Below are 18,505 nucleotides of genomic sequence, written 5' to 3' on the forward strand. Positions count from 1 at the left end.
GCAGCGTAAGCAAACACGTTGACGGGCAAATGCACGAAAACGGTCGGCGCGCCGACCGATTGGTCAGTTCGGTTGGCTGTCGGTCGGAGGGGTCGGTCGGCTAAATTTCCGGACCGAATGGAAGCCTTACCATACTCTATGAAAAATAAAAAAAACGTTACGGACGGATGGAGGATGGATCAATTTGAGCCAAAAGCCTCTCACAGTCTTCCTGTGAAACTTGTTAACGTTTGAATTTCCGAAGCTTGACTAAAACTGATTCTAAACAGCTACAGAACAAAAAACAACCCTCGTAGAACACCTTAAAATTTTCTTAATTTATCATGGACCACAAAAAAATCATAATTTTTCCAGGTGGAGTTCTCTGATGGTTTCCGTGACGGAATGAAGGCCTGGAATCGGTCCGTCCAGACTTGGCTGGCTCTTTATGTACACTCTCGAGTCAAATTCATGCGTGTTGAGACGACGATGTTGGTTTCGGCAATCTGGCACGGGACCTATGCCGGATATTTCATGTAAGTAATGTTATTAGAATCTGAAACTGGAATCGTTTGAAATAGCAACCGCATAGCTCAGTCAGTAGCGACGCGACACTCCGTAGCTATTATTCCGGAACAAAAAATTCGAACTGTGAAAGAAAATAGCTAGCAACAGTGGCCACACAACGGCAGCTACCGTAACTGAAACATTGCTTAGTTTTTTGTTACGGTAGTTGTCGTTAGAGACTTTCGACCGCGGCCATCGGTTCTTCTACAGCTCCGATTTTTTTCTACCAGAATAATATCATGTTCAAAACCCGAGGGGCTTCGATATAGAATATATTACAAAATTTTCAGTTAAAAAATGATTGAGAAATATTAATTTTTGTTTCAGGTCTTTCGGAGTGGTGGCGATGTGCGCAATTCTAGAGGATGTCATTTTCAAACTGGTCCCAGTGAACCCGGAAACTGGCCTCAGACCACAGTGGTTTCGTATACTGTAAGCGCCGCTCTAATCTCTAATTTCCTCCTCAACAAAATTTTTAAATGTCTAGATACACCCACACCATCCGTTGCCGTGGCTTCGAAATGCTCGCCACCGGATTCCTCCTCAAAAATGCTTCTGACGTCCACCACTTCTGGTCATCCATCTACTACTGGTTACCTCTTCTATGCGTTCCATTCTACATCTACAGTGTGAAAACCGCTGCTCCGAAACTTAAACTTGTAGTTTAATTTTTTGTTGGATATTATCTAGTATTTATGTTTATTATTGTTGTTACCAAGGCGTTTGCATCTCATCTCTATCTCTCTAGTCCAAATTGTTGACCGTTCTTGTGAAATGAATTTTTGCTCTTTTTTCGTTATCGGGTTCGAGTGGTACACAAGGAACAAAGCCTTGTAATGATCCACACACGTGATTTTCTTCCCTGTTCAGGTGTTCGTTTTGGTTGGACAAATAAAGGTGGTAATGGAATGTGAGAAAAATGCGTCTCAATACATTCCGCACGTTTTCGATTTCCCTATCAAAAATCACGATACCTAATCCATCACAACTGCTTTTTCTTCACTCCTCCCATTGTGTACTCAAAGGCACTCTACCCTTCCTCTTCCTTGTTTTCGTAACCCCATCAAAAATAAACAAACGGGTACTATAAAAAAGGCGAGTGGTCATTCAATTAAAGCATCATACTCTACCAGTGTGAATTCAAACTAAAAATGAACTCCAAAATTGTTCTTTGCTTTTTGGCTATTGTCGCTGTCTGCGTGGCTCAGAGAAAAGGCTAGTCTCAATATAGAATCATGAAAAAGTGGCAAACTTTCAGAAGATATCTTTGCTCGCGCTGTCGGACCATGCATTGCTGATAAGTGTCAATCTAAGCATACTTGCTATTTTGGCCAATGTGTCCCAGAAGGAATCGCTCCAGCTATGCCAGCTCTTGACAAAAGTAAGTTGATACTTTTATTCAAGAACGCTCAGAATGGAATTTTTGGAATTTTTCGAAATTTCGAAAACTCCGAGTTTCCAAATTTTGGGATTTGATGTATTTCTATTTAGAATATTTCGAAATTTCAGATATTTGCAGTTTCCAATTTTCGAAATTTCGGAATTTTTCAACATTCAAACTTTGAACTAGAAATCCCATTATCAAAAAAAATAACTAGAACGTATTTCCGCTAAAGCCCACATGGAAACTTGTTGTGTGTGCCGACATACAATAGTCCATAAAACTTTAATTGCGAAAAAAGTAAAAAATATTCTTATACAAATTTCACACCAAACTTGATCGGAATTTTTGAGAATTTCGGAACTGGGATTTTCGTTCCGAACATTCTTTTGATTTTAATTTTTAAAGTTTTTGGAGATTTCAAACTTTTCAAGTGCCTTTTTGCCTCAATTTATGAAAATTATTATTTCTAGGCGCTGCTATTGGACCATGCATCAACTACCTCTGCCCTGGAAATTCCTTCTGCCACCAGGGCATGTGCTACAACAATATATAAACAATCCCAATTTTCAATTCTACGGTTACCGTACTCTACCTGAACCACAATTCGCAATTTCAATATTTATCAAACCACTTCCAAAACTTTACGAATGAAACTGCAATTATATTCCCATTCAGTTTGTCTTTCTTTTTTCTATCAAACCCATCAAACCCAAAAAAAACCTTCTTTCCTTGCGATTTGTCGTTTACAATTACCGTAACACTGCGTTGACAGCCAAATGACCTAATAACGGCTTCCGAACGGATGTCAATGTATTAAAAAGGACGCTTCCTTTTGAGGGGCTCTGTCGAAAAACGCGGATTTCCTAGGCAGACGTAATGGCACCATTAAAACTGACGAACACCGGTGCTGGCAGTTTAGAAAAGGACAAGGTTGAACCCTGAGTGTTCATGACATCTGAATTTGTTGGAAGAAGACGACGGAGAGGAAGATTCAAACAAGGGAAAAGATAAGTGCCATAATTGCGTAACGACGGACTATAAAGTGATACAGAAGAGTGCGATAGATTGAGTCAAGATAAGAAGCGCGAATCCGGATCGGGAAAATGACCGGGTGGTGAAGAAGAAGGCGAGGAACGTCACCGGTAATTATTTTCCGTTCTTCTTTCCTCTCCTACAAAACCGTGTAACATTGATTGATGAAGTGTCATTAAAACACTATCTTAGAGCTGAATCTTTTCACACTTTTATACATCTTTTAATGACTTAATTTCGAAATTGAAAGACTTTTTTAAAGCCTTCTTGTCATCGGACGATTTTAAAAAATGAATTTTTCCGCGCTTTTTCCCGACGAGTAGCACATCGGCAGTTCAAACAAAAGCTTTCGTGTTGAGACAAACGGTAATTTTACTTTAATCTTACAGATATTACAGTTTCCTGTACAAAAACGGGCGAAAAAGGTGTCTTTCAGAAATGGACAAATAGCTGAAAAACTAGAAACTTTCCGAAAAATTCTGCGAATCCAAATTTTTTAATCTAGGTTTTTTTTACACCCTTCGAAGTTTTCGAAGGGATCGGGAACTTGACAGCCGAGCTCCAGGTTATTGAAAATGGTGAAATTCTGCTGGAAAACGCATTTTTTAGATTTTATGGGGTATTGTGTATTGATATCCCCAACAAAAGCTAGTCAGAATTTCAAAATTTCCAGAAAAAAAGACAAAGTTCGATATTTTATTTCATTGTGGCCATATATAAAAAGGAAGAAGGGGTCAGAGTACAAAAAAAAAAACAACCAGATAGAATGCATGATATGAAACAAAATGGAAACTTCTATTTCTTTTTTCAAATTTCAAAATCAAGTTTCGAAAACGCTCATTTCTGTCTGAATGACACTCTAAAAGGGGAACAGAGAATCGGTAAAATTCTAGAATTCGGGTTGTTTATGGAGAAGATAGACGGCGTTGTGGAGTAACATGCATTTTTTTAAAAAGTTGTCATAATCAATTGAATTGTATAGTCAGAACCTAAATGGAATGAGGTTTCAGAACTTGGCAAAAAAAAAGAAAATCTGGTGGTACTGGATGGGGTGGGGGGAGGGGGCAAATGTCATTTTGTGCACAATATTCTGTAGAGCACAACTCTATAAATGCTCTTATTTTTGGGAATAATGCGGAGTGGGAAGAGTTTCTGGTCTACAGAATCAAGCATAAGCAGGAAATAGGGGAGAGGGATGGACCACGGGGAAAGGAAATTATGAAAAGCTCATAGGAAAAACATTTGAAAAATAAATCAGTTTTAGGAGTAATACAATGAAGAAGAAAAATGCAGAGATTTGAAACCATTTTTGTGAGTTTGACTTCTTTTTTCGATACTAAATCAAAGTCAAACTAAACCCAGAAATTTATGGCCAGAGAGAGAAACGAGAGGAGAAGAAAAAAGCGGAAGGAGAAAATCTTGAAAAACAACCAAAAACGAGATGATGATGCTGACTGGAACTGGAATTAAAGAGAATATCAAATACACGGGTGAATAGTGAGAATTAAGAAAAAAAAATTAATGTCTAAGAGACTTTCTAAGCTCTCCAGTAGTGCTCATGGACTTGTGCAATGTCGTTGAGCTCGTGCATTTGGCTGTGGCTTAGCGATTGGTCAATGGAGTTGAGCACCGCCGACACTGGCAGACTCATACCAGAAGTTAGGGTTGGGATATCTGAAAAAACACTTTTTTTGAAACTTTTTTGCTGTTAGGAATTTTTCCTCTTTAGATTCTTATTCCCATTCACACTCCCTTCGTTTTGGCGCGCTTTGGTGCAGTCCCTGAGGAGGCGTGTGCGCGCTCAAAAAAAAGTGTATAGGTATGGCGGATCCCAACGCATATTCTATCGGACATAAATGTGAGGTGACAGCCTACAGAGGCATATGTCACACACACACACAAAACAGACAAAAGAAAGGAAGGGAAGGCTGATACAGTGTGCGCTGGTTGGTAGGCAAGAGGAGAGGAGATTACGGTAGCCGTTATGGAATGTTGGCTGGCTGGTAGGATCCGGAAGGATTTGAATTGTGGAAAAGAATTCAAAACAAGATAGTCTTTACACATCTCGACACATTAAATTTATCACCACCCCATACTAACGGTTTTTTATCACCCCGAAATTGATAGGTTTCTACAAGTCGTCTCAATCAGGTGAAAGTTTAAAAAACAGAGAAAATTAAAATTATATACTGGTCAATAAGATATACAGAAACGTGTTTTTCAGTTGCTTTGGCCATTTTCAGGAGCTCGGCTGCCAAGTGTCGGATCACTTTGAAAACATGGGAGGTTATGAAACAGACCTAGACTTCAAACTTTGCACTTACAAAATTTTTTGAAAATTCCTAGTTTTTCAGCTATCTACCAATTTCTGAAGGACACCCCTTTGTTTTGTACTGAAAACGTGAAAAACAGCAGGTGTCCTTAAAAAATTCAAAAATAGCTGAAAAAGTAAAACTTTTCAAAAAATTCTGTGAATGCAAAGTTTCACTTTTAGGTTTTTTTTTTTTATCCTCCAACATTTTCAAAGTGCTCTGACACTTGACAGCAGAGTTTTAGGTTTCTGAAAATGGCCAAAATCAACTGAAAAACACGTTTTTTCATATCTTATCGAACGCTACTGTATATGCCTACCTCCAACCGACGTTGTCACTGGACTCATCGACTGCTGGAATCCATGTCCGTTGGTTTGCACTCGGGCATACTGTAATTGGGAAAGTGTTATGATAGATGATGCGTGGGCGACGACTACTTACATGGAATGGGTCATATGGCGAGCGTCCCGGTTGGAACATGTGATGCGTTTGGAATTCAGCAGGTGGCTGGTATGGCGCCATTGAGAGGCCGGCGTTGGCGAAGCCGAAACTGAAAAATAGTGAGAACTAGAATCGAAAAGGGACCACTGTCTCCAGTTGCTTCCAAATCCTCAAATCTAGACTTAGACAGTGAGGTTGCTAATAAGTTTTTGATGATTGTAAACTTACGTGTATGGATCCATGGCTTGCTGACTGAGCCCGTTGTACATTTGGGCTGGCGGCGGCACAAAGTTCGTCGTCGGCAAATTCGCCGAATTATTCGATGGGAATCGATTCGGCGTGCTGGCTGGTGATCCTATCGAATTCGACATGTTACTTCCAGTCACTAATCCTTGTGGTTTTGGCGTCGGCGGTCCGTTGGACGACGAAGAATCCATGGTTCCGCATGAGCGTTTGCTGCGCATTTTCTCCTCCCTCCTCCATTTGGCCCGCCGATTCGAGAACCATACCTGGAATATTTCATGTTCTGATTTTTTCCTCTTTGTTCACAATCCCCCATTGTCAGACATCCCATTCTGCCCTTCTACTCTTCTTTCTCAATTCTCAGCTGGCAGAACTAACAAAAAGATGAATGTGCGAATAGAGTCCTTATGTCCATACGTCGGGGAGGCGAACAGAGAGGGAGGTCCCTCTCTAATAAAGATAAATGGTGACCAGAAAAAGTAACCCCTTTTTCCTATTTTGAATTCCAACTTCTCTCTTCCACTCAACTGTTTTTCCATACTTTTTTTTCAGCAAATTCCTCATCGTTTCTCGTTTCCTCATTCCACTCCTATATTTTTTCAAGAATGGGGAAAAATGATGAGAACAGGTTTCGAAAGAAAGTATTGGCATGGGGACAGTTCAAGTGTGTTGGAGAGAAGAAGAGAAAGAGTGACAAGAGAGCCTCTTGAAGTGAAAATGGGCTGCTGTTGCTGATGGCATAGTTTTGAAAAAAGAAGGCGTCTTTCGATTCTTTAAGTTGCGCAAGGAGTTGATTAGGTGACATTACTGACCCTGTATGGGGGCTAGAGGGGCAAAACGGAAGTTTCTTGAAGTAAAAAACTTTAGAGTGACATGTGATTGGTATCAGTCAAGGATTAGGCAACTATTGCGCGCACACGGCTCGTTACACTTTCCTATCTGATTTGGACTAATCGTTATACGACCCTGTTTGTGAGTCAACTACTAGTTAACCTGGATTCTGAAGTCTTACCTGAATTCTGGCTTCTGGAAGTTGAATTTTCTGTGCAAGTCGCTCCCTGGCAAATACATCTGGATAGTGGGTCCGTTCGAACTCTGCAAAATACACAATTTTGTCAAATCCCCTACAAATTTTACTGTACCTTTCTCAAGACTTTCAATTTGGACTTGTGTAAACGAGGTTCTGTTTCTCTGCAACTTCCGTTTCAATCGCATCCGGGCTGCCGCATCATCTTCCTGCTCAATCTGAGGTTTTTGGTCCTCATCTGAAAAAGGTTGGATTATGCATAGAGTTGACACTTTGCGGCAAGGAGAAGTGCCGGAAATGAGAGCGCTAATGTATTTGGTGGTGGTGGTTTTCTTTCCCGCCTAACACTAACATCCGCTGGAAATGGTCGGATATCCGCTTTTAATGAAAGAGATGGGCATGAGAACCTGGAGATAACCGCGCTATGAGAAATCGACAAAAAATTTTAGGAGAAAAAATAAGGCTCAAACATACATGGTGAGAATTTATCAATACGAATAGCGGGCTTACGAATAGTGGAGGCTCGGCGAGTTGGAGTCGGTGACTTGATAGACACCAAGGGAGCGTGGGCTGATATCATCTCTTGACAGAGACTGTATGACCAACCGCACTGATAGTCGAGGGGCGGGTCACCCATCTCTTCTATGTGGATGGTTTGAGAAAAGTTGTCATCGACGTCGTCAAAGAATCACGCAACACCGTAGGAACACGAGACGCAGTCGCATATATCAGCATGTGTCAGAAGTGATTTGCATTTCATTTTTTGAGTTGACTCACGTTGATAAAACAAATGATAGTAGTGCGAAAATTACTATCAAATTGGTAGTAAAAGACCTAGACAGCTGGGAATGATAAGAAATTGGTTACGGTAGATGTCCATATCTATAACTCCTAATATAACTAGAATTCAAGAAAAAGGTGAGTGAACTTTAGTTTGATGATAACTGAGATTACGGTAGGTGTCTATACACATAGCTATAGGCTCATACGTTCAATAAACTTTAGAAAATAAATCAAAAAGAAATTAGAAGAAACGACCATCTCCTAACATTTAAAATTGGAAAGACTGAATGCGATAATCTGCTTTTGTGAGGGTTGGCAAATGCGACAAAATCGCAAAATTAAATTGAACACATTTGACCACTTCAGTTTCCGAAACGTATGAATTCGAATTAGGCGTTAGGTCATCGAGAATCTGTTTTTTCTTTTTTTCATAATTTGATAAATTAAAGTGTTTTCTTAACTCGTATTAGCGATTGATCGCATCTGGGAATTGTCTCGCCTATTGTGTACAAATCGGTCCGTTGCATATCCACACCAACAGCAGTGGCAGCAGCAGCTCCAGACGATGCAGTATCAGCTGACGACGATGGTGTGCAGGGTGGTGGCTGGGGAGCGCACCAGTATACGGTAGACGCGTTGGAGCACAGTTTTCCTTCGAGTTTCGTTTCCGAAGTTACGGTCGGAAGCGAAGGGGCCCAATACAGTCGAGGTTGTCAGAAGCAATCAAAATCAGATAAAACGGAGGGAGGGGGTGATGTGAGGAGTATGTTTGGAGTGGTTGGTGGTGGCGATGATGTTAGAGGCGTCCGACGAATTCAGCAAAGATGTGGAGACTCAGATTGAACGACGTCGTCGTCGGGTTGTCGGAAAAAGGCGCAGTAAGCAAACAGCGCCTAGCCTAGATAGACCAATCGTCGGAGAGACACCGGCGTCGCGCGTCAGGACAGCGTTGAAGACGGCGTCAACTGGCGGCCACGCCCCAAAACTACCGTAAACCATCCAATTATTGATATTCAAAATGGAAGCATCCAGAAGCTTCTCGGACTGGCAGCTCCTTGAGAACATTAAAGTCTCATATATTTATGACCAAGGCTTTCCAGACCCTCTGCTCAATGCAAAAGTGTCCTCTTGGGGCGATTCTTTTTTCGGGCTTGTTTTATTTTTTCATTCTGGTCGGATTCATTTTTCGTGGTCCACTGCGTACGGTATTTCGACGAGATGTGATAAGAAGAGCGAAAGACAAAAAGGGGGGTTATCTGATAAAAGGTATTCAATGAAGCGTGAATCGCCGTTTTTGGCGTTTTTCACGGCCTGTCATTTTTAAAATTAATGGTTGGAGCGTGTGTGTTGTATAAAACTGTAATATTGAAAGATGGGATGGACATACAGACAGAGAGACTACGGTAGCAGTATTGTCTTAGCAAATAGGGACAAAGCTTATTACACAACTTTGAGGAAGAACCAAAGAATTGGTTTTAAAAAAGTGGTACTCCAAAAAGTTTGCAAAAAAAGAAAGACTTTTTGGGTCTATAAATGGAGGCGTGATCATAACCTATATTGAAAAACCTAAATCATTCCAATTCAACGAAAAAAAAATGCTCAAAAACTCAAGACGAAGAAAATCAGATCGGCGTGCCTCACCATAGCAAAACTAAACGACTGAAGTGAGGGAAAAAGGAAAAAGACAAAATTGCGATTATGGTTGTTGTCTTAGTGAATAAATTAAATTAGTCGCTCGATAATTCGTTTAGTAAAAAGTCACTCGCCGAGGAGAGGAGAACTTATACTGTCATTGACACTGTCTACTGCTGTATTGGGTGGTCGTCTTGGAAGCGTTTCCTCATTTTAAACTCATTTCTATACAACTTTTAGTTCCAATAACTTTTGTAATTCCTAAAATGATTCTCAATGATAATTGCATCCTCTCAGAAGTGGTCTAATTAGGTCCAATCAACCATCACTTGTTTCTAATCTAGGAATCAAGAATACAAAAAAAAATACTTCTCCAAAACCTAAAACCAACCAAAAAATGACTAAATCTTCAAAAGCTTGCTCCATCTGTTCCGACCGAACGACAAAAAAAGTCGCACCTCATTTCCGCAATTATTCTCGATTAGTGGCAGGGTGGTGCCACATAAATTTAAAATTATTCCCCGTATATTTGCTGGTATTGATTCATATCTTTTCTCCTAGGCTTCTTCTCTAATTCGATGATGAATGTGTTGGTTTTGCCATCAGAGAGGCTTATCGCAAACTCGATAGTTTGCATGTGGTTTTGCTTTTTTAGTACAAGTTGGAGCTTTTTTTCTGTTTTTTTCTGGTTAAGCTTAAGCTTTGGATTTGCGGTAGTAAATTTACAGAAGATCTTTTAATTATATAAAATTTGAAAACCCCTTATTTAGCGTTATGACATACCCCACTTTTTCGAATAGAAGTGCACCCAATTCAGCAACTTTGAGCTCAATTATCTCTACTCCTGTTTGAGATATCAAAAATGTGTCAACTCGTAAAATATTAATGATTGTATAATGAATAGCTTTTCAGTTAACAAGTTTTTGATATTTCTCACATCAATCGGAATACTTGAGCTCAAAGGTAACGGTTTGAGTAGGCATTTTTTTTTGGAATCATAGTAAGTTGGTGCAAGAGTGGTTTTTCTCTGAAATCCTCGTTGAGATTGAAATCCGTGAAAAAAATGAAAAATTGTTGTTTCCGATATATAGAAAGTGAAAATATTTATCATCAAGTGATACCGAAAAACTATAATAACCTAAAACAGCTTCAAGATTTTTGGAACTACCAACTCAAATAAAATCCTTTTTGGATATATTATTTCCCCTAATAAAATCCATCCCCACGAACTTTGAGCTCTATTATCTCGGTTTCTTTGAAAGAAACAAAAAAGTAGTCAACTAATCAATTATTTATCAAAATTTTACTATTATTTTAATAGTTGACACATTTTGGATACCTCTCACAGGAACCAAGATAAATAAGCTCAAAGTGCTCCTATAGGATGTTTTTATAAGGGAAAAAACGGAAGTTCTACTATTTTTCCTTTAATTTCTAGTCATCCTTGGCCGTTGCTTCCAATTTTTTCAAAGGAATACACCTTTTGCTTGACTACGTTTTCTTGAGTCACCATGTCCTTATCGATGTCTGATGTAGGCGTATCACTTCCAATCATGAAACAGATACGGTGTTCGTTGATTCATCGACAGACGAGATTCTTTTTAAAAAAACTGATGTTCGAAAATTTCCGCTCTAAATTTGATAAGCATGTGGTCTCTTATCCCAACGACGTTTTTTTTTTCATTCTTCACTTTTTTCGACGCCTTACACATTGTCCTACAGTAGCCAGCCCAGACGCTCCAGTTTTGTTTGGAAGAAAAGCGATGGGTCAGGCGCTTAGTCTTACTGTAGACTGGAGAACATGACGGACTGATGGCGAAGTGGTGACAGGCTAGAGCAGAACAGGTTTCTCACTATCGGCCGAAAAAAAATCTGTGTTATCGTCCTTCTTCTCTATTTTAGAAAATTATAGAAAAAATAGGGGTCGAGCCGAAAAACACTACTTGGAGACCAAACTTTTCAAAAATGCGCCAACTAATAAGGAAAAGGCAAAAACGGCTTGAAAAAGTCAAGAAAAAATCCATCCACACAATTGTATCAAGATTTTGATAAATTGGGTGATGAATGAGGTGAATAATGAGTGCGAATAATGAGGGTGAATGCGCGAATGAGGGAAGAGGAAAGGTATGAGAAAAACGGAGCGCGAGGATGGCGGGCCAAAACAAGGACTAGATAAAATGCAACGATAGTGTCAACTTAATGAACCATCAAACCGTCCAACTTTGCGTGCCTTCTCTCCATTTGCGGAAGGGCCCCCAACAGATGTTCTTCGCACCTCGTAAAAAAGTTTATGACCTATTATAGGCTGTATTCAAATGAGATCTCAATCTTTGCATTTACTACCTATCATTAGTTCATTAGTTCCTGAGTGTTCTGTATAAGAACAAGGGATCTTCAGGTAGTTGACACAGAGTGTAAGCTGAAGTGGCAGCTACCTGAGCAATTATTGTCTGGCTCCTTACCTTTTATGTAGTCGTCCTCTTCTTTTTTGGCTTCTAGTGGGGCTGCGGGAACAAACGGGTTTAGGTTAACGGCTCCATTCATTTGGAGCGGCCACTGACCGTACCAACTGGAATTGTAGCTGAAAAAAAAGGAATGGTAGAGTAGGGTGGTGGAAGAGAGGTGGAAGAGAAAACTTTAAATTTGATTTTTTACATAATTAAAGTAAGAATTTGATAATCCACCTTGTTTTTAGATAATTTTTTTGGAATTTTGATTTTTTGGTTTCACCACTCATTTGAGCTCGGTAATAAACTTTAGCGAGCTTTTACATACAGAAATTTTCCTCATTGGTTTTCTCAGTTAAAAAAGTCGATTATCGAGTTTTGAAAAGTGTCCTGTGCTTTGAAATTTAGAGTATACTAAATATAATGAAGATTCTATTGTCAAAATTTACTATTTTTGCCGAATTCCATTCAGCTCAAATATGCTGCTCCTAACCAAAAAACTGCTAAAATGCTAAAATAATTGTTAAAATTAACATTAGAGTTAAATGTACAAGACTTTAAAACCATTTATCTCGCACAGTTGGATTTTCCCAAATTGTTGTCAATTGCAAAAATGACACCTTGTAAGTTCTATATAATTTGAAAATTTCAGATAAATCGAGAAAGATCAGACTAGTTTTGTAGAAATTCAAATGTTTTTCATTTCTGTTCGGTACTGTACGACTTAATTACGAAATATAGACTTCTGATGGAAATCTTGTTTAAAATTGAAAAAATACGAAAAAATACCCAAAACGGATAATATTCAATTTTCAGAAGAATTTCAATTTTAGGGAAACTCACGGAAAATTATTTTCTACTAATCGAAGTCTATCATATAAATCTGTCTGCATTGTTTGTTGCTGCTCCTTCTTCGATGTTAAATTTCGAAGTACCCGATTAATGGAAGAAACCTGAATAATATGAATAAAAATAAGAATAAATGAATAAATAACTTTTCAAAAAAAACTCACACTTGGTATTGTCTCGTTATTGCAAATATTATCAGAAAGCAATTTATCTCGAATCTCCCATGCAAATATACTAGGCTGGTCTCGTTTGTACTCTTCAATCTTTTCCACGACGTCTGATGTGGCCACTCTGAAAGAAAATGAAACATAGAAAATAATTTAATGAGGTCTTAATTTTCAAGACGTTGTGAAGCATCAAGGAAAATGCCGAATAAGCTAACTAACCGCGGTTTGGAGCCGCCTATCGCTCGCGGTCGTATTGTACCTGATTCGTAGTACCTGCACAAAATCTTGGAGACGCACCTGCAACGGATTAATGGTTAGGAAGGACACGGTGGAAACTAACGAGGACTTGGTTGGACCCCGGGTGAGGATTAAAAAATCCCCACGTTCTCGACTTTTTGAATCTACACAGCTGTCACCAATTCTTCTCAAGATGTTACGAAAATATGTATGAGGAATGAAAAAGAACTAAATTCGGAAAAAATGAAAAAAGTTTCTGTTTTCTCAATTCTTTTTTTTTTCATCGATGATGACAATCATCGCCACGATGAGGTAAAAGACGGCAGACAGTTATTTGAAGGTAGAGTTAATTGAATCATAATCACAATCGGGTTTTTGTATAAAGAGAGAGCGAGAGGTAGAAAACAACACCCTACTAACAACTAAACACCCTACTAAAAACAACAAACTATTTTTCCTAAATTAATTTGGGACAAAATTTGAAATGATTTCCTGATTCCTTGGTCTCTGCTTTTATACGATTTTCATTTTTCTGGCTCTATTGGAACTACAAAAATTTGATTTTCCAGCAGACATTATTTGTGGCATTGTGGGCTTCTGTGTGTTTTCAGACGACTTCATGAAAATTGTATTGTAGAAAAATTTTCAGAACGACTCATGAAATATTCAAGGTTCAGATCTGGAGAGAAATACAAAAATGTTCAAACATGAATTTTTTTTATGCGTTGCATAATATAAATCCAAAAATATAGTTTTTTTCCAATCAGTGTATTTCGTAAACACTGTAATAGAAGACCACCCCTTGTGTCCATCAACGAACTTGCACTTTGAGCTCAATTATCTCAATTCCTGTGAAAGATATCGGAAAGGATTCAACCGATAAAACTGATAAATTCTAGATATTTCTCATAGAAATCGAGATAATTATGCTCGAAATACTCAATTTGTGTGGCTTTCTAAAGAGTGTTTATGGTAAATATTTTGAATATTAACTGGACCTTGCCAAAATTAGTAATTCACACTGGTTATTGAAAAAAAAACATTTAAAAAATTTTGAGTTGACAGTTTTATTTTTTAGATATTATGATATGTCAGTTAACCAAGCTTCGATATTATTCACAGAAAAACCAGAAAATAGTTGACATTCAAAAGTTGACATTTTTCTATTAAAGCTTCTGTGTGTCTGATATATTTTCATATTCTTATTATATTTGTTAAAGAAAGAACTGGAGTTTCAAATTTTGGAAAATTAATGGCGTTAAGATTGGAAACTGGTCCTAATATTGTTCGAAATCTATCTCAGCTGGTCTGAAAACTTTCAGTGTTTTCTCTAATTTGAGCCAACTTTAAGCTCAATTAACTCGGTTCCTATGAGAGGTATCAAAATTCTGTCAATTGATAAACTATTGGTGAAATTGTCATGATAATTTATCAAATGAACATTGTTTGACATCTCTTGAAACAACCGGGATAAGTGAGCTTGAAATATACCTTTATGGTGACTGTATCAAAGTAAATAAGGTAGATTACCCAGAAAAACAAAAATGCTACTCTATTCAGAGACATCCTAAATTCAAAAAAATAACTATTTTCAATAAGAAGAAACTGACCCGTTGGAAACTTGCAAAAGTCGACTAATATCACAAGGACGCCTTCCTTGATGGGCCAAAGCCACGATTTTTTGACGCGTCGCATCCGGAAGTGGCCGTCCATTAACGAACACGCCTCCAAGTTGATTCACACCAGTGTGTCCAGCATCTGGAAAATACGTTTTTCACTTTTTCCAGTTTTTTTTTTAAATTTTTTGCCTCAATCGGTGTTTTTTCATCTATCTGACATCAAGTTTTTGGAGTTCCCCCATTCTTCTACATCTACCTATTGTCTCTTCATTTGAAACAATAACATTATTATTAGATTGACATTGTTATTACAAAACAGAAGGTAAATGGGTGCTCTCTCTCCCAGCCAGAGGCCCCTCTGGCGTAATTGACTACGGGTCAGTGAGCCGACGGGACGACAACTCGACGCAACTCGCTAACGAGAGGTCGGTGCCGGAAGCCAATTCGCAAACCTTTAATTAAAATAGAGACAAAGAAGAGATTCAAATTAGGAGGCGAGGAGGAGAGCGGATGATTCAAAATGGAATGACACCGGAAGTTTGAGACAAAAAATTGAATTAAAACATCAGATACTTGATTTTTAATCAGAATGAATGAGTGATAGGAAATGAGATCGGATTGGTTACGGTAGTCAAATTACAGAATACGGTTTTGATGAGGAGCAAATAATTTATAACTTCAGAAAGAATTTATATAAAAATCTCACTTCATTAGAAAGATAAAAATTCGTCAAACTCTTTTATTTGCACTTTGAGCTCAATCATCTCACTTTCCTCGGAATATATGAAAAATCAGTAAACTACAGAACTGTTGGTAAGATTATTTCAAACATTTTATCAGTTGAAAAGTTTTAGATATCTCAATGAAAATTGAGACAAATGAGCTCAAGCAGTTGAAGAAAACATAAACCGTGAAACCTGTAATTGAAGGGCCCCTAACTTTCAACTTTAAACTCAATTATCTCGGTTGTTCCTAAAAATTTCAAAATTCTGTCAATTGATAAAATATTGGTGATATTATCATAAACATTTCATTAGTTGACACTTTTTTGATTTTTCACAGAAATCAAGATGATTGAACTCAAACTGGATAGTGTGGAAGCCCTTCTCCTACATGTTCAACGGTAGTTTGCTTTTCCTGAATTGTAAATTTCGGAATTTAAAATAATTACCTGTTAGAACGGTTACTTCTGTTTTTACTTTTATTGTTTTGTCAATAATTTGTCTTGGGGGACATAGTCCAAGTTTAGCCAAAAATTTCATCAGAAATAGCAAATACTCATCAAAAATAGCAAATACTAAAAAAACATTTTTTTGGAAAATGATTTTTCTTTTTTTTTCCAGGAAAAAAGGTTGTATACACAAAAAGTGCAACAATGAATCATTTTCAAATCCCAAGGGTCCGTATCTCTTAATAGGCAAATTAGTAATTGGAACTGACCATATTTTGCAAAGCTTGGAGATGAAGAGAAAAGAAATAGAAAGACTTGAGAAAATTTTGCAGGACAGATTTCAGAAAAAAATCACTCAGGGTTTATATTATACTTTGGTGTGCAATCTGTTGGAAATTGTTTTATAAACAATCAAACCTCCCGTCTCCCATTTTCCAGCTCTTCTTCAGTTCCAAAAAATCGAGAGAAAAAACCTAATGAACACATGTTGCTGGTATTAGTGGCAATCTGTTCTGTTCCTTCCGCAAAAAGCCAGGTTTGCTCTCACCTTCTAATTAAAATATTTCCCCTATCGACACATTCCCCATGTTGCTCTAAATTGCGCAATTGTGATTTTAGCTAATCCCCCTCTAACCCTCTTTCTGTCACCTCATATGTTTTTCCCGACAGACACTGTATTAACATATTGATGACAGATTCGTGAGAGTGTTTTCTTAGACGTTTCCCGACCCCATATGGCATACTGTTTCCGAGTGGGACCACACAGCCGTCAACAGGTTTCAAGAGCTTCCCATAGTAGACCAATTGGATGAGTTGCGTCATAGAGTTACCAGCCACTTTATCTGTACACGTAAGTTGACTAAACGTAGATCCATATCTTGATGATGAGACCAATAACAAAGGTCCTGCCTAATTATTCGATTGCACAACACATAACTTTTTCTGCTACTAGTGTAATGTTTCCCACTGCGATAACGAAGGAGACAAACTTGGTGGTCCCGTTTTGAGAAAGAGATTTGTTTCCTTGCAATTCTTTTGGGGTCTTGTGGAGCTTTCGGGGTCTCGCTTACCAAAATATGTACATATATACTGAACAACCGAATTATAAGCGGTACTGCGCTTCCTGAATGAATGTGTCTATGGAGGTGTGAAATTGAGATTTTGCTCTCTTTCGAGAAGGAATAAAAGGAATAAAGAGAGAACTTAGGATATTCTGGAGTTCGGAAAGAGTTCGAAAATTTCCTGGGTCTTAAAAATGAAGCACATTTTCTAGATTCATGAAAATCACCAATTCTTAGAGACATAGCTTTCTAAATGCACATAACTTACCAATCAAAGAGGTATAGAGAAAATATTTTTCAGTTTAACTTCTGCCATTTTGACAATTTTCAGGAGTTTGGAGCTCGGCTGTCAAGTTTTGAATCATTTTGAAAATTTGAGAGGGCGTAAAACAGGCCTAGATAAGAAAAATTGCATTCACAGAATTATTGAAAATTCCTAGTTTACAGCTATTTGCCGATTTTTGAAAAACAGTTTTTTTTTCAATTTTTCAGTAAAAAACGAGTTTTCAAAAAAAACATCTGTAAATGCAAAGTTTTTAATCTAGATCTGTTTTATATAATTTTCAAAGTGCTTGGAAACTTTAATGCCAAGTTCTTGACTCCTGAAAACGATCAAAGTGGCCAAAAATACACTGAAATTTTGCTTTTGTGCATGTTATTGACCGGCACTGTTTTGCAATTTAAAGCTCTAGACCCTTGAAAATTGCAAAATCTACCGAAAATGCTCATTTTATTGGCCGATACTGTACTGAAAAGCAAATCTCTAAAACTGACTTTTTCTTGACAATTTTTATATCATTTTTGATCTCACATCTTGCCAAAATCTTATACACTCCCCTTCAAAATCTCTTACTCATGTTCAAATCTCCCCATTACTTGTCGCCGACGTCTCATCGTTTTTCTCAATTCAACACAAAACTTGCCACGACCACGACAATAACCGTTTATTTTTATGAGATGAAAAAAGACAGTCGGTTGCGGTTGTGCCCCCATCATCTTTTCAACAACGGCGTTTTAACGTTTTTGCGTTCGAGGTCAGAATTGAATCGAAATTGTTGGAAAAAGTCATGATCATCATATTCTATTCTGCGAAGTTTTTCTCATGCTCCAAAGCAAAAAAATGTCGCTCACCGGCTCCCAGACATCTCCCCCCTGGCAAATCTTTAAAAGCTATCTTGTTCACCACCCCTTTTTGCCCATGGAAATTGGAATTCTAATTTTCAAGTCCCCCTAGTCCCCACGCCGACTAATTGCTTAGATCGAGAAGCAATATTTTCTAGATATAAAGTGAATCAGAAGACATACATGGAGATGTGTATAGAAAAAGCGCGAAGGATTTTCTTGTTACGAATTTCGAAGGGAGAAGTACTGTAGATAGAGGAGGTTTGGGGATGATGTAGGATGCTGAAGACGTTGTCGACGACGACGACGACGAAAAACGAGATGAACGATGAGAATGGAAAAAGAAGGAGATGGTGGAGAAAGTGTGATAGAAATCAATACAGTAGAATTGGAAGTGGAAGTCTTTTACAAAAGACAAAAAAAAACATATAA

The 18,505-nt window shown here is 38.0% G+C and overlaps 4 protein-coding genes across 4 annotated transcripts in view; 2 read left to right on the forward strand and 2 right to left on the reverse strand.

The window, feature by feature from the left end:
- Positions 1-1,214, forward strand: part of Cbr-mboa-7 — a gene marked incomplete at both ends in the record, with an annotated part of 3,419 nt that extends 2,205 nt beyond the window's left edge. The window contains 3 exons of the mRNA XM_002644081.1: positions 355-515; positions 874-978; positions 1,034-1,214. Coding sequence (XP_002644127.1) covers positions 355-515; positions 874-978; positions 1,034-1,214 — 447 coding nt within the window. The remainder of the gene's footprint in view (positions 1-354; positions 516-873; positions 979-1,033) is intronic.
- Positions 1,215-1,697: 483 nt separating this feature from the next.
- Positions 1,698-2,483, forward strand: CBG04484 (the record flags this gene model as incomplete). Its single annotated transcript, XM_002644080.1, has 3 exons — positions 1,698-1,761; positions 1,805-1,927; positions 2,401-2,483. 3 exons carry the CDS (start codon positions 1,698-1,700, stop codon positions 2,481-2,483), a joined length of 270 nt encoding a protein of 89 aa, XP_002644126.1.
- A 2,016-nt stretch (positions 2,484-4,499) lies between these two features.
- Cbr-vab-3 lies at positions 4,500-7,565 on the reverse strand (the record flags this gene model as incomplete). The annotated part of the gene is made up of 7 exons (XM_045239289.1): positions 4,500-4,636; positions 5,594-5,663; positions 5,716-5,824; positions 5,944-6,224; positions 6,971-7,053; positions 7,101-7,223; positions 7,496-7,565. The coding sequence occupies 7 exons, from the start codon at positions 7,563-7,565 to the stop codon at positions 4,500-4,502; spliced, it is 873 nt and encodes a 290-aa protein (XP_045092697.1).
- A 4,026-nt stretch (positions 7,566-11,591) lies between these two features.
- CBG04481 lies at positions 11,592-16,712 on the reverse strand (the record flags this gene model as incomplete). Its single annotated transcript, XM_045239290.1, has 7 exons — positions 11,592-11,695; positions 11,863-11,981; positions 12,691-12,800; positions 12,861-12,987; positions 13,083-13,160; positions 14,711-14,858; positions 16,634-16,712. 7 exons carry the CDS (start codon positions 16,710-16,712, stop codon positions 11,592-11,594), a joined length of 765 nt encoding a protein of 254 aa, XP_045092698.1.
- Positions 16,713-18,505: the final 1,793 nt, after the last annotated feature.

The sequence above is a fragment of the Caenorhabditis briggsae genome, assembly GCF_000004555.2.
Source record: "Caenorhabditis briggsae complete genome, chrX, whole genome shotgun sequence".
NCBI lineage: Eukaryota > Metazoa > Nematoda > Chromadorea > Rhabditida > Rhabditidae > Caenorhabditis > Caenorhabditis briggsae.